Consider the following 15,881-nt stretch of genomic DNA (forward strand, 5'->3'; position numbering starts at 1 on the left):
TCCGTCGAAGAATAAAACTGAGGGATGATTACCAACAGTAAAAATTTGTTGATAATTATCGATAGATATTTACTAATGAATTTTACTAAAAGATTTTGATTGTTAGTAAATACTGAAGAGTTTTTCCATCCAATAGTAAATTTCATTGACATGTGTTTTATCGACAAATTTTTTTACTGTTGGTAAGTCGTCAGTAAATCAAATTTACCTACAATTTTAGTGATTACCGATAAATTTTTTCTATTGATAAATTCATTTGTTTTTTAATAGTGTAAATGTCACTTGAAACACATTGCATGCCTGTTTTGAAAGGAATTAAAACTTGAATTTTCCTCTCTTTTTCTCCTCTCCTTGTTCAAATCTTATTGCTTTATATTGAATAGATTCCTTCACCATTTGTAAATTTACTTTTGAATGAGTAGAGTTATTTGGACCTCACTTGTTCTGAAGGTCCACTTATAATAATTCTCCATATTCTTGACTATCCTAGCCTTCTTCCTTGGGATTTGACCTCATCTCTCTCTTAAGAAACCTCTCCACCACTTCAAATTCTGAAAACTCCTCCACCTTCAACCAAATCTTCCACATAAAGATAAAATGGAGGAATATTATCGTGTAATTCTGTACATTCATATTGTAGATGTTGTGTTTATATAAACATAATATAGTATAATCATAATTTCTATAATAAAACCATCATTGAATACAATAAATAATTTAGGAAATAATTGATAATGATGACTGCGCACATGAGAAATAATACACGGACATAATATTAGGGATATTGGAATAATATTATTGACATAATATATCTGGTATTGATTCTAATAATTAGAATTACAACTTTCTCTAACTTCCATAACCTTTCACTCATTCCTCCTCCATTGAAGATGCTTGAGCAAGAAAGAACTATCACGAGATAACGCTTAATAGGTGGGTATTGAATTTTGGATGATCCTCTTTTCACATATTTACCATGTTTGATGTTTTGGACAATGATAATGTATTGATAGACAATGTTAAGACTAATTCAACCTCACAAAACTAACTTATAAAGTGAAATTTGTACCCACTTATATATTATAAGTTGACGTTATTTTTAGTGAAGTATATGGCTAGACATTAATGGGTGGTCCAATAGCTGGTGGAATAATAAATTCAATAAACAACAAATTTGTTATAATAAGCTCTCCCTTATGATTGTAATACCATATTAAAAAGTGGACTTTAAAGCAAATTTAACTCCACAAAATCAACATAAAATGTGAGATTTGCATTCACTTATGTACTATATATTAATTTTATCTCAAGTCGCTATGATACTACGAGACTTCCAATAGATAATAACACTTATTGCAAGAGATTGATATTACTCTATATGAATAAAAATGTGAAGATATAATTCTTAGACCAATGTCAACTATGTTCAAGAGTTGAGAAAGAAACTTACATGCATTAGAGTTTTGGATATGAAAGATTGTATGAAGGTTGGAATAATGCAAATAAGAGAGAAAGATGCATGAATCTAACTATATAGAGAAGTGACAAGTACATTAATAGGTCGACAATAAAAAGAAAAAAAACTTATGCTTTTAGTAGGTTTCCTTTTTACTGTAAAAACATTTCTTATGTGTTTGGACATGGAATCTATATGTAGATAAAAGTTGTTTTTATGTTGTTAAAAATATTACGAAATATTTGAAAAAATATATTTTGTCCACTCTAAATTTGTCTACCTTAATTCTTTACATTTTTTTTAAAAGGTTATTTGGTTAAGATTTAAATAATTTTTAATTGTCATCTGATTTAGGGTCTTTAGATCTACCACAGATTTCGATTATATTTGTTTTTGCGATAATGGAAATACTGCATAGCTTTAAAATTGTTTAAAAATGGTATGATCAACATACTAAACAAGAAGCATAAATTTAACAATTAAATTAAAAAATGATATATATGAAAAATCATTGAAATAAAAGAGTTTAAATATAATAAAACCAAACTAAACCAAACTACAACAAAAGAGACAATAGCAGTAACAAACAGAAGAAGATGAATACAGACTACAATGGTAACCTAAATAAGAGGAGACAAATTCAAAGATAAAGAAAGGTGTGGTAGAGAGAAAGAACGATTTTTTTTTCTTCTTCTTTTCAGATAAGTAATGTGATAAGATATTTTCTTTGAAAAACCACATATACTATGTTATATATTTAAGTTTAATTGCTTAAAGGGATATTTTATTTTAAAAGAATTTGAAACCAACATATATTAAACATTTAACCAAACTCATTGCTAGAAAATGTTTTTCCTCATTTAATAAGTTGCTAAGCATCAATTCAAGATCAGTTTTTTATCAATTAAACTAGGTGAAATTCACACAATAATTTCAGCTTTTGGTAATAGACAAATACTGTAAAATATGGGAACAAGTTTGTGGCTAAAAGCGAAAATGAACACGTAAGACAATACAAAAAACAAGTAGATATTATAAAAAATCAATTTAATTGAAAATATCTAATAATATATTATTTTAGTTTTCTGTACAAAATAAAAATCAATCTGAGATATTTCTTATTATCTTATTCCAAGTATAAATTTATCATTGTCAAAATATTGTAGAAATTTTAATTTATGTACGATACAAAAGTTATCTTAGTTCTTAAATGAATTTTAAATGTTATAAAACTATATATTTATGTTTTGCTTTAAAATTTTAGCATGTATTATTTTTATTTTACGCATTAGTTAGTTATCTAAGGATTTGTTTTTTATCCTTAAGTAACCTATATTTTAAATAAAATAATTATTTTTTTTTTATTTTTTACTTTTTAAATTAATCTAAATTTAATTATTTTGTAGATTAAAATAACTATTTTATTATTTTATCACTTTAACAATTAATTTTTTAAATTTGAATAATTACTTATAGTAAAAGTTTTGGTTAATAATGAAAACTTATTTATTTTTATAACTACTTTTAATAAAATTTATTTTATAATTTAATAAACTTTTGTTAAAATTGAAAAGAGTGAATACACAGCACACATTCCACTAATTATAATAATTTTATTAATACCAATTTAATTTCATAAGGTATTAAATCCGATAAGATGAAAATTGTTCTTACTTTTTGAATAATGTATTATAATAATTGCACATGCTATTCACAGAGTAGAATACACGTAAAGAACAACAGTAACTTTATTTATTTGCCATACATATCATACATTTCGATAAAAGAAAAATATCATAATTCAATTGACTTCATTAATGTAATGTGAACTTTTGTGCTTTCTGAAACATTAACATTCATTTTAGAGCATGCATTCTCTACTCTGTGTCCAAAAGAAGAATGTTTGTATATTATAAAACCAAATAACAAATCATTTATAAAATATAAAATGTATGAAAATTACACGCTTTTAATCTTTCTGAAATAGTAGGATCTCTTTCACATTTTCTTGTACATTCTCTCATAATTGCTTTTGGCTGGAACAAGATGCATTAATGTGTGAAACTTTCAAAGTTGGTTCAGCAATTAATTGGAGAAAAAAATATAGGAAACTCTTAAGGAAGAAAGGAACACGTCTTTTGGAGTACTTATAGAATTTTAGAGTGATTTAAACAAATCAAGTCATTATGGGAATAAAGGACAAAACACAACAATCAAATAATTGAAGGTAAAAACAAAATTAAATATATAGATTTTGAGTGATTTAAACAAATGAAGTCATTATGGAAAAAAAAGGACAAAACAATCAAATAATTGAAGATAAAAACAAAATTAAATAAACAAGATAATGACAAATTTAAGAAAGTTTGATAGAAAACTAAGAGAAATAACTAAAGATAGAAAATACTAATTATGAATGATAAAAAAAATTAATTTTATTAACTAAGTACTAAATGACGTTCTTTAAGTCATGTGACTGATGACTGTTTCACAACAACTATTTTTTCAACAAGTGTACTGGTGTATCGTCGTACCAACAAGTATCTATCCACATGGATTTAATAAGTATATTGGTAGTTTGATTTTTGAGTTTTTGGTTGTGATAAAGAGCATGAGTAAAACTAGATAGTAGTAATTAGATAGATTGAGTGGAGTAGGGTTTATGAATTGATTTCATCTCATCTTCTTCTACTACACCACTACCATCTTGTTTACTTACTTTGCAAATCATTCAATGTATTGGGAGTACTCTTTCTATGTAGATCTAGGTTCATCGCTAATACACTAGAACCTAAGGACTTCAAACCCAATTCCTCAACTCCTAGTAGAATGAATCATTGCTTTAATGTGCAAGACTCGTTGAATGAATCTGTGTCATGTGTAGTATCCTTTCATCCAGCATCCCCTCTGGCTACTTAAATAAGCAGCAATACATGTATGCTGATTTAATTGAACCATAGTTTGAGACTGGTTCCCTAACTCAATCCAATAGATGAGTGATCAAGTCATCATTAAGTATAAATCAAATCACAAACAATTGGATGATAGAAAAAATAAATACCCAAGAAGTAAAATTGAATAGAATCAGAATTTATTACATCAAACCTGGACACGAGGAAGTTCAACTCCTCATAGAATATTACAATGCAATTCTAACAGCATATACACCTAAGATTTACACTAAAAGTACCTCCCTCGTGTCTCATAGACCTCATTCTATCCTACTGCTACAATTTTGGGTTTCCACTCAATGCCTAGAATGAAGACATGAAGTCTTTATTTATAGGAATTTTTGGGCAGTGCTCAGCCACAGTGGGTTTTTCTTCATAGGTGGGTTTCCTTCTCAACTCATCTCCTTGTCCTGGTGCTTAGCACGTGACCTTTCTCTTGGGAGGGTTTTCTTGGCTGTTCAACCTTATGAAATTGTGCTCCAAGTTTCCTTGCAAGAAAGGTTTCCTCACGAGGTTCAGCTCCATTTGTTGTGCTAAACTAGAAAGTCAAAATATGTTGTTCTGTCTTTTCTACTTCTATAGCTCAGTTTCAGTACTGTGGCTCAACTGCATACTTAATATTTTCTCTTATATTTACTGTTTACTACAAAACAATCAAATATCATTACAATTCATACAACTCTAATTCTCAATACTTATTTTGTATCTTGAGCTTAAGGAAGTTTGTTTTATTTATACACAAATAGCACCATTTGATCCATGATAAGTATCAATTTTATATGAAAAAAATTTACTTATCCTATATCCTTGACACTCATTAGTGATATTCTTAAATTTATGAACTAGTTTAATTATCAAGTAAATATAATTCATTTTAAAATCTTTCCATAACTTTCCAAAAGATAATAAGTTTTTAAGAAAGTTACAAAAATATTTTAGAAAAACATTAAACTTCTTTTATATTTGTTAGATATTCCATTATATAAAATTAAACCAATTTATAAAGTATAAACGAAAAAATTATTACTTTATAAAAAGATTCATTATCAACATGTTTAAGAATGAAATTGAGTTAAATTTATATTTACTTTCTAATAATATTTTAAAAATGTTATAAAAAAATCAAATCAAAATTCTATTTCCAATACATTTCAAAAAAAAATCTTAAAAAAGATTTTTATTTTTATTTCATGCTCTCCAAACTCTTTTTCTCCCTCTCATAATTTTGTTGGTATTTTTCCTCTATAATATCTCCTTATCACCAACCTATATGGCTATCATTACTCGTCCAATCATCAATCATAGTACCCTTGGAAAAAAAGTATCTCTATGTAAAAGAAAAAGAATAATTGAAGTAAAACAATAACTTTTATGATTGAAAAACAACACAACAATGTCATGTTCTCTTCCTCTTCATGGTTCAGCTGTGGGGACAATTTTCACTTTGTTGTGACGCTTGCAATGATGCACTCTCCTCGGTTTCACGATACTTCTTTTATCATGTGTTTTTCATGTGTTTGGAGTCATGTGCCTCCATCATATAGCTGAGAGAGACACACTAGACCTTCTGCATTCACGTTCATCTTTTGTTTCTCAAAAGCTAGTAAGGACCACACCACGTAGAGTTTTTCTTTCTGTTCTCTGTGTACGTTTGTTTTTTGTTTCCTGGTTTCCTCAAATCTCTTACTATTGTTTCTTTTTTTTTTTTTCTTGAAAACAACACACCCTCATAACCCTTTTTTTTTTTATAAATTCATTAACTTTTTGGGTTTGAATGGTGCATGTAGTAGTTTAGTAAAGAGGGTCATCTCAGAAACATGGAAGAGGCGAAAGGTGAGCAGCCATTGTTGGAGAGGAAGAAGTACTATGAGAACTGTCCCGGTTGCAAAGTGGATAAAGCAAAAGAGTTGAGTGCGGGACAGGGCGTGTCTTATACAAAGCTTTTTGTCTTGTGGATGGTGGCGTTGAGTGCTGGTATAAGAAATTCGCACTACTCTGAGTTTTTTAACTTCTGCATGAGTTTTGTTTTGATTTTTTTGTCTTGTTGAAACTCTTGGTGTTGGAAAGTCTGGTTTTGTTCATTCCTGAAGTGCACCTGATAATTCCTGGTGGAAAAACAATTATCAGTTCTGTTCTAGATGACAACAGCAAAGAGAAAAAAATGAACTGAGTTCTAGAAAGTTAAACTTTGCTTTCAGTGTAAGCTTGCACAAGTTTCTTAGACCTTAACTATCACTTGGTTTGAAGAAGAACAGTGTGTTTGGAACTGTGTTGAAAATTGATTTTCTCTGATGAAGAAGCAATTTTCTGCAGTGATAACTTATGTATAGTTTCTCAAGTTGGTGGCTGACTTGACCGAAGTTGAATACAAAATTCACATGTTATTACCTTGTGAAGTTCGAATGTTACCTTAACAGTTAAACTTTTGAAGCTAAAACAGCAATGCTAGTTTTGTTCAGTTTGAACACTTCCTAACTTCTGTTCATTCTTGTAATGGTCTGAAACTGTGAACATTAAGTAGCTCAAGAAGAAGGGCCTTCAAATCCCATAGTAGTGTGGGGGAGAATAGAAGTTAAATACCAAATTGTCTGAAGGTATTTTTAATTTTTTAGTTTGAATGGAAAATCAGTGTTTGGTTATGTGTTTACCAGTTATATTTTTTCTGTTCATTCTGGATCTGGTTAAACTAGTTTTATCCAATCTGATGTCATTTTATCTTGTCTTGCTCAGCACTGCCAATATCATCTCTCTTTCCGTTCCTCTATTTCATGGTGAGTTTAACCCTCAAAATGGGTACTGTAACCATTTTACTATGTACACTCTGATTTGGTCACATTGTTGGTGCATAATTATTTATTTTTAGTGCTTGAAGTTCAATTTTAGTATATTTAGTATATCCAGTACTATTTCTGTCTTTCACTACTATAAATTTTCATATCACATTATATTTTTCTTATAAATTTGTTAAAAATATTTATAACAAAAATTTTTTTTCTATCATTTTTTTTAAATCTTAATTTACATATATTTTCTTCGTAAATAATTATTTTTTACAAAATTATAAAATTCTTTACAAGTATATTTTACAAAAATTGTTGTAAAAAGTGTTTTATATAAAATATTTTACAAAAAAAAATCGGTAGAAATTTATTGCAAATTTTTTTTATAACAAAATTTGTAAGTACTTTTTTTAAAAAAATAGAAAATATGAATTTTTTAATAATATTCGTTGTAAGAGTAATAATAGATAGCGGTTAGATGTGCCAAATTCAAGTTTCACTTTCTTATTATTGTTTTTCCTCTTTCTGTCCTTTATTATGATATACTCAGGAAATCAAATCTTTGATGAATGTCTAACTTTGTGTTGATGCACATGAAATACATCCTCAACGATGCAACATTATGATTTTCAGGTAAGGGATTTTAATATAGCGGAAACAGAAGCTGATATTAGTTCTTATGCTGGTTACGTGGGTAAGACTAAATTTTATTATTTTCAGTTTTTTGATGGCATCAACATTTCTTGTAAGTTATTTATTATTGATGTCTGCATGTGGTAGGTTCTGTATTCATGTTCGGGAGATGTTTGACATCTTTTCTGTGGGGAACTATAGCAGATCGTTTTGGTCGAAAACCTGCTATACTTATAGGGGTTACTGCAGTGTAAGTATATGTCAATGAACTGCATACTTTCTTTTAAGTTATGCTATGAACATTTCCCATACTTATCAATACTTACTTGATTTCAGTGTCGTTTTCAACACACTATTTGGCCTTAGCACAAGTTTTTGGATGGCTATTATCACGAGATTTCTTCTGGGAAGTTTCAATGGTTATCTAGGACCAGTGAGGGTATCATATCTTTAACTCCTAGTATTTAACACTTTCATCTGCATATGCATTTGGATATAACTTCTTCGATCTCTTTCAAGCTTCCATTTCTACATCTTCCTGCTTAACTCCTTTATTTAACAGGCCTATGGTTCTGAACTTTTTAGAGAAGAACACCAAGCTCTAGGACTGTCAACCGTAAGCATTACCAAGAATTTGGATTCTGGTTTTGTTTTTCTCTAAGTTGTTCCTCTGTTGTGTTTTTAAAATACATTTACGGATACTGATTTTGATGTTTTAAAATATATTAAAAGGATTTTTAAAATATCAATATCAGTATAGTTTTAATGTCCAGCGGAGGACAATATCAAAAAACTCAATAGAGAATCTAGAATCCTCTTTCACACTGCTAGTTCTTAGAGCTGCATTTCAGACACCAACAAGTCGTGATTATTTGCTTTTAGGTAAGCTCAGCTTGGGGCACAGGTTTAATAATCGGTCCATCAATTGGAGGCTATTTGGCTCAGGTACTATCCATATTCTTAGCCATCTGGAGTATAAGATGAACCTTGCATAAAGCCTTGAATCTGTATATGTTTGTAAGATGAAATGTTTTGAATTGAAAGTCTTCTGGCTTTCTGAGAAGGTTAACTGCTGAAATTCTGTATTTAATTGTAGCCAGTTGAGAAGTACCCAAATATTTTTCCCAAGGATTCCTTTTGGGATAAGTAAGTGGACTTTCATATTCAGTTTCCCTTTAGATTTTGTCCTTCCATTTTTTTTTTTTTGCAAATTTGATTCAGGATAATCTGATTCTTGCTTATGAAGAAACTTACTATATTTTTCTTTCGTATTTTATCTTCCTGTAAGGACTCATGAAGAACTTTATCCAAATAAAATCTTAATGATTTGCTGATTTTCATTTCCCAAACATAAATCATTATGCAGGTTTCCATACTTCTTGCCCAGCTTTGTAATATCAGCATTTGCATTTGTAGTAGCAATTGGCAGCATCTGGATTCCAGTATGTATCTTACTCTGACAAATCTGTTCATTGAATGCCATTTTCTTTTATCTGATTTATCTTTTTGTGGATGTTACTTTTAAGATTTTAATGAAGACATTTTATGATGAAGAATCATTGTAGTGTATGATGTTCTCAGTTCAATGTAGTTGACCTACAACATTAAAATAACTGTTTGAAATACATTCAGGAAACACTTCACAATCACAAATGTAGCGATGAATCCACAGAGGATGATGAAGCTTTAGAAAATGGAAGTGGTGACACAGACAATGAAAAGATAACAAAAGAGAATGAAAACCTTTTCCTGAATTGGCCCTTAATGTCATCTGTCCTTACTTATTGTATCTTCTCACTTCATGACATGGCTTATACAGAGGTATGATAATGTGGTGAAAATGTCCTATGCTTCTGCTTTTATATATGCTGTTCCGATTCTTCTCTTTGTCCACTTGATTTTAACTGAAGAACATGAATCCATCGTTTTCTTTAGATTTTCTCCTTATGGGCAGTGAGTCCTAAAAGGCTTGGGGGTTTGAACTTTACAACTAGTGATGTTGGTAATATTCTTTCAGTATCAGGTAACAGATTTCCTTCCTAACAATTGCCAATTTTGCACTCTTTGGATCAGTACTGACATAACAAATACCATGCCACTTGAAAGTTGCATCACATTAAATTTAAGGTTAAATACGTTTGGTTTGGTTTAATTACTCTGTTGGTTCATGTTTTCGTCCAAAAATATCAATTTGGTCTTCCAATTTTTTTAATCTCAATTGGGTTTAAAGCAACAACATTTAGTATCTTTTGTATTTCTACTGCCTAATAGAGAAATTTTTTATCTTTATACTGATTTTTCAAATTTTCAGGTCTTGCACTTATTGTTTTCCAACTTGCCTTGTACCCTTTTGTGGAAAGAAAAATAGGAGGTATTGGTTGCGCCCGCCTTTCAGCTGTGAGTTTCAGTGTAATTGTAGCAATTGTTTCATTTCATCATTTCCATTTTCTGTTATTTGAAATGTGTCCTGTTACTTTGTTTGTTTCCATATGCAGATGTTATCCATACCTCTTTTGCAAAGCTACCCCTTCATTGCATTGTTCTCAGGCGCAGCACTATACATAGGGTTGAGTACTGCTTCAATTCTCAAGAATATTTTTGCTGTAAGTGCACCACTTCATTTGTTCAATCGTTTATTAGATATTTTTGGTTGTAAAGCTTAATTATACATACTGTACAATGGGAAAAGTTTCTGTATGTTACATATTTGACTGATTGTACTCTTTTTATGGGATTTAGATCTCTATCTCGACCGGTTTATTCCTTCAACAAAACCGATTAGTGGTAAATGTTTAATACTTTGTGTTGATTTTTGAATCTATATACAATGGTTGGTTGAGACTGGTTATTGATGCAATTGTGACATATTTAACATGTTGATTTGGAAAACAGGAACAACACCAAAGAGGTGCTGCTAATGGCATTTCTATGACAGGCATGTCTCTGTTCAAAGCTATTGGCCCTGCAATTGGTGGTTCAGTGTGAGTGTTCCTCTGATTTCTTCAGCTTTTATAATATAAGCATACAGTATATAAGTGTATATAAGTAGATATTACAAATCGTTTTGATAAATTTGAGTTACGCTTAAAGTTTATTATTTCTTAAGTTTGAGTTATCCAATTTTTATCTTAACGATATTTGTTATTTGTTGGACCTATCGGATCCATCAATATTTAATCTTCTGATTATTTCTGAGTGAATGGTGGAAGGTTTTGATCAGAATCCACTATGATCCATTAGCATTTAACTATTTGTTTCATTGGTGGATGTTTTCAAGCACATAATTTCCATCTCCAATTTTCTGATGATCATGATCAATGCAGATTAGCTTGGTCAGAAAAGCGGATGGATTCTTCATTCCTGCCAGGTATGATGTTGAACTAGTTTATCTGTGCTGGTTTCTGTTTTATATATGACAGATGATAACCCTTTGTCTAAATTTATATTATATGTGAAGAACTCTTTGTTTTCACATTCAGCAACATAAAGTGATTTACAGATTTTGTTCTAACAAAACTGCAGGCACACATATGGTGTTCTTTCTCTTGAACATAGTAGAAGCATTTGGATTATCAATGATAATGATGTTGAAAACATCCCGTGGTGAGAAAAAGAAACCTGATCAATTACAGTGATAGAAATCAATTTTGCACAAAGACCAATGGAATCACTATGAGCTATTGTTGTCTGTTATTTGGGTCACTATGAGCTATTGTTGTCTGTTATTGAGGTAACAACTGATGGTACAAGGTAGGTGCAATAAGTTTGACATCATTCATTGGAATGATTGATTATGAACAAACAGCATTATTACAAAAGTATCATATGATATCGGTTGTTTATCGCACATTATTACATCGGACATATTATATTCGTCATTTAGCCCATGTTACGTTACATCTGTAGAAACCCATGTTGTCCAAGAAGATGCTTTAGAAAAAAAGGAAAAGGCGTCAAGACAAATTTAAGGAAAATTAGTTTTTGATAAAATTTTTTTAGTAAAGTTTCCATGAATAAAATTAAAATATTAATTTTTTATTTTTTAACCATAATAAAATAATACCTTTTATCTAAATAGGTAATTTATTTTTAAAAAATATTAATGAATTATTTTCCTAAACAAAGAATATAGGAAACTGAAAAAGTGAAAGAATAAAAGAGACTGAAAAAGTGAAGAAATGTTGCACGTTATTTAACTGTTGAAAATGACCTGTGGCCACACATTGGACCCCTTTCTCTGCAGTGATGTAACAGTCAATATCACGAGAACAAAAGGGTCTGGAACGAATGAGATTCAATTGTCTATTATATGTATTATATGAAAAATATTTTATGGCTACTGAATTTTAACAAATTTTTTTTACAATGTTATTTTTTAAATATTTTTTTAAATATTTTTTTTATTTTTAATATTTTAAAATCATTTAAAAAATAATATTTTATGTGATAAAAAAAAGTTTTCAAAATTTAATAATCAAACTATCTTTATTCATCTATTATATCTATACGAAAACTAAATACTACTGAAAATCCATTAATATCCATTATGTTTTGACACCTGTAACATTTTATGGTTTTCTTATTCTTTTACTTTCTTCTATTCTTAAATATCTCGTTGCTTATGTATAAAATGATATTTGTTGGGATGACTTTTTTCGTAAATTCATTACCTTTTACTGTTGTTTACTATGCATGATCAGAATCTCGAATAACGAATTAGCCCTTAGTGATTGTTCCTCTATTTTGGTTGTGTGTTGGTTTTAGTGTAATTTTCCTCCTTCAAAAATATGAATTTACTGTATTAACTTTCTATATTAACAAGAGGTTTAATTACTATTACATTTTTAATATTTATTACATTATGTTTAGTTTTATATAATTTAATTTATAAAAAAATTATTTCAATAATTAAAAAATATTTAAAAACTCTATAAGTATTTGAATTAAAAAAAATAATATTTTTGTTAAAAAATTCATTTTTATTAATAATAATACTAATATAATAATCAATATTAATATTATTATTTGAATTAATATTAATATTGACAGTATTACTAATATTAATATTTTTATTTTTATTACTATTAGTAATATTATTATTATTATTAATATTATTGTTGTTTATTATCTACTATCTACTATACTTATAAAAAAAATTACAAAAGAAAATTCTTAAATACTTCTTATTACTTTTGTGACAGTTGTCTACTCTTTAGGGTTTTTTGTCATTTCATTTTTTTTCCTTAAATACCCTCTTGTTCATTTACTAGCCTTCTTTTAAATTACAGGTGCATTAATAGAATAAATTCTGTTAATTTGCTTTAATTATTTCATTTATGATTTTAATTATATTAATTATAATAAACATTATTATTTGGGATATTATTATTATAATAATAATAATAATATTATTATTATTATTATTATTATTATTCATGATTTATTAACCACTATAATTAATATTATTAATAGTATCATTATAAATATTTTTATTTTTTAATATTATTATTATTATAATAAGTAATATTATTATTATTATCAAAATTATTATTATTATCATTATTATTTATACTATAAGTACAATTATTATTATACATAATTATTATTATTATTATAAATATTAATAATAATAATAAAATTATTAGTAATACCGTTATTTTTAGTATTATATATATATATATATATATATATCACTGTAACATATTATTGTTTATAATTATTAGTAATATTATTATTATTATATATGCTGGCGAACACAGAGACATTGTCTTGTCCTTGTGTTCGCATTTCTTAATTTTCATAAAAATTTAAGTTAAGATCAATAATAAAGTATTATGCACGGATACGATACATGTATCGGATACGGCACGTATCTAATAATCGATACATTTATTTTTTAAAATAATAAAATACGATATGTGATGGATACGTGATATATGAATATTAACAAGCGTATAATAATTCTTAAAACATAATAAATACATAATTTTTATTGTGTGAATCCAAATTAAAAATATATGTACTAAAGTTGTCAACATAAAAAATATAAATTATTGTTATCATAAAAGTACGACTACAAGAAAATGATAAATTTTAGTAATCAAAAATCTGTTAGACACCAATTTTTTACTTAGAGACTAATTATTTATGTAACTAAGACCTTGATGGCTAATGTAAGGCCCACTAATTTTTTTTATTGTTATTCTACCCTAAATTCTAGGGGCAGCCCCAAATCAGTTAGGCCTAGAGTAGGCCCACAGGGAGTCCAAGTTAAACCAACCTAACACTCTCAATTCCATCTCACTTTCAGAAAACATCAGTTCTCAAACCCCCTTGTTCTCAACAGAAGCTCTGTTAGGGTTTAATCCTTAGCCTCCGTCAAGTTTGTTCAAACTCATTCGACTCCAGGTAAGTTGCTCCTTAGCTCATACTAGTTCTTCCCTAATCTCATTTTTGTGTTTACTTTGAGGCTCATCTCAATGACCTCGTTCTATACTGTTGGGCTATTTTTTTCAACTCACTAAATCGTTCCCGGAGCAGTGGTGCTCATTGTTTGCTTATACGAGTCTTTTGGCTCGCTCTTTTCAGGTAAGGGAAGAAGTTATGGTTTCTCTATTTTTACATTATTTTTGCCTCATTAGATCTGTTTTGCGCTATGGGTTCCTGGTATGTACTGTTGAGCGTGTGATTATATGCTATTTGTAACATCCCTAGGGAATATTACTTAAAAATAAATATTAAAATAAATAATTGCATTAATAGCCATCTCGATAAAAATCCCAACGCGGGATAATTTCAATTTATTAAGATAGCGCGCCAAAGCTCATAACTGAATTCATAACTGATTACAAGTTACCAAAATTTGTATTTAAAACATAAATTACAATTTAGCAAAACCCTAGCACTACTCCCATGCTAGCCCTCACTCCGCCATCTGAGCATCCTCAGCACCACCTGTATCAACATCTGCTCCCGTGTAACGAATTACACGATCATCGCCACACACAAACAGAAAGGGTGAGCTGAGAAAATAAATAACAAGCATGTAAACACAAGATAGATTATTTACCCATCTTATTCATTATCTATAAATCTTGGCCAAGACCCTAACCCCAAGACTTAACAGTCTTCAAGTCATACAATTGGTTAGCCTTGGACTCGGGAATCTGATGCTCACACGAACCTGCCCGCTCGTGGTCCTGCCTCTACGAACCTCCCCGCTCGTAGTCCTGCTCTACGGACCTACCCGCCCGTAGTCCAACACATGTGATCCACCAGCCCCCGTACCTCCCCGCACGTGGCATCTCTCAACGTGAGCACGGAACATACGAACCTCCCCGCTCGTATCCCCACGTGAGAGTAACTTGATATGAACCTCCCCGCTCATATCATCACATGTCACACCATCCATGAACCTACCCGCTCATGGCACAGCATCTCCCGATCCAAGCAAAGCATCATTGTCAGTTAAAAACAACACACCAAGTAAAGAACAACAGTGTTTCCGCCTGGCTCGGCCCACACGCCGCCAGGCGAAATTATTCCAGACCGCCTAGCGGTACCTGCACGCCGCCAGGCGCCAACGCCCTTCCAGTGTCACTGTTGTCCAACATCGCCTGGCGGAGCATTTCCTTATCGCCAGGCGTCACGCGGTGCAGAGGTCCTCCCTGTTGTTCCTATCGCTGGGCGGCACCAACCGTCCGCCAGGCGCCACACCAGAAATGTCTCTCTGCTGGTTTTGGCACGCTCACTAACTCGTTCTCAAATTAGAACACCACCACAATCATCATTTTTCTCATGCATCATGACTTTATGCAAACTACCAAACCATATCCCAATCAATTCGTATTCTCGCCTCCTTGATACTCCACTAGTGAACCCATTACCTATGAATTGTCCTTCCCTAACCGTACAACAAGACATAGGACTTCTTCCCATTTCCTCCATCCATAACTAATAACCCATTCCACAAATGAGACCACTCATACCATAACATTTAGCACCTTACATACCTGTTTCACGCTACAACAGCACTACCACGCCTCTACACTAGCATTCAAT

The 15,881-nt window shown here is 30.1% G+C and overlaps 1 protein-coding gene across 8 annotated transcripts in view; it reads left to right on the plus strand.

Annotated features, from left to right (window-relative positions):
- LOC114168318 (protein ZINC INDUCED FACILITATOR-LIKE 1-like) overlaps positions 1 to 11,698 on the plus strand; it is a 64,499-nt gene extending 52,801 nt beyond the window's left edge. For 3 of the 8 annotated variants that reach the window (XM_028053088.1, XM_028053086.1, XM_028053087.1), the window contains 16 exons: positions 7,138 to 7,178; positions 7,821 to 7,881; positions 7,968 to 8,070; positions 8,157 to 8,259; positions 8,383 to 8,436; positions 8,703 to 8,765; positions 8,917 to 8,966; positions 9,187 to 9,262; positions 9,453 to 9,641; positions 9,756 to 9,843; positions 10,132 to 10,217; positions 10,316 to 10,423; positions 10,560 to 10,604; positions 10,713 to 10,801; positions 11,144 to 11,187; positions 11,343 to 11,590. In XM_028053088.1, coding sequence (XP_027908889.1) covers positions 7,138 to 7,178; positions 7,821 to 7,881; positions 7,968 to 8,070; positions 8,157 to 8,259; positions 8,383 to 8,436; positions 8,703 to 8,765; positions 8,917 to 8,966; positions 9,187 to 9,262; positions 9,453 to 9,641; positions 9,756 to 9,843; positions 10,132 to 10,217; positions 10,316 to 10,423; positions 10,560 to 10,604; positions 10,713 to 10,801; positions 11,144 to 11,187; positions 11,343 to 11,455 — 1,313 coding nt within the window. In that variant the 3' untranslated portion in view covers positions 11,456 to 11,590. Of the gene's footprint in view, positions 1 to 5,873; positions 6,053 to 6,194; positions 6,382 to 6,928; positions 7,002 to 7,137; positions 7,179 to 7,820; positions 7,882 to 7,967; positions 8,071 to 8,156; positions 8,260 to 8,382; positions 8,437 to 8,702; positions 8,766 to 8,916; positions 8,967 to 9,186; positions 9,263 to 9,452; positions 9,642 to 9,755; positions 9,844 to 10,131; positions 10,218 to 10,315; positions 10,424 to 10,559; positions 10,605 to 10,712; positions 10,802 to 11,143; positions 11,188 to 11,342 lie in introns of those variants that run through there. The other 5 variants (XM_028053085.1, XM_028053082.1, XM_028053083.1 and 2 more) reach the window with 5 other exon arrangements.
- Positions 11,699 to 15,881: the final 4,183 nt, after the last annotated feature.

This window comes from Vigna unguiculata, chromosome 11 (assembly GCF_004118075.2).
Source record: "Vigna unguiculata cultivar IT97K-499-35 chromosome 11, ASM411807v1, whole genome shotgun sequence".
Classification (NCBI taxonomy): domain Eukaryota; kingdom Viridiplantae; phylum Streptophyta; class Magnoliopsida; order Fabales; family Fabaceae; genus Vigna; species Vigna unguiculata.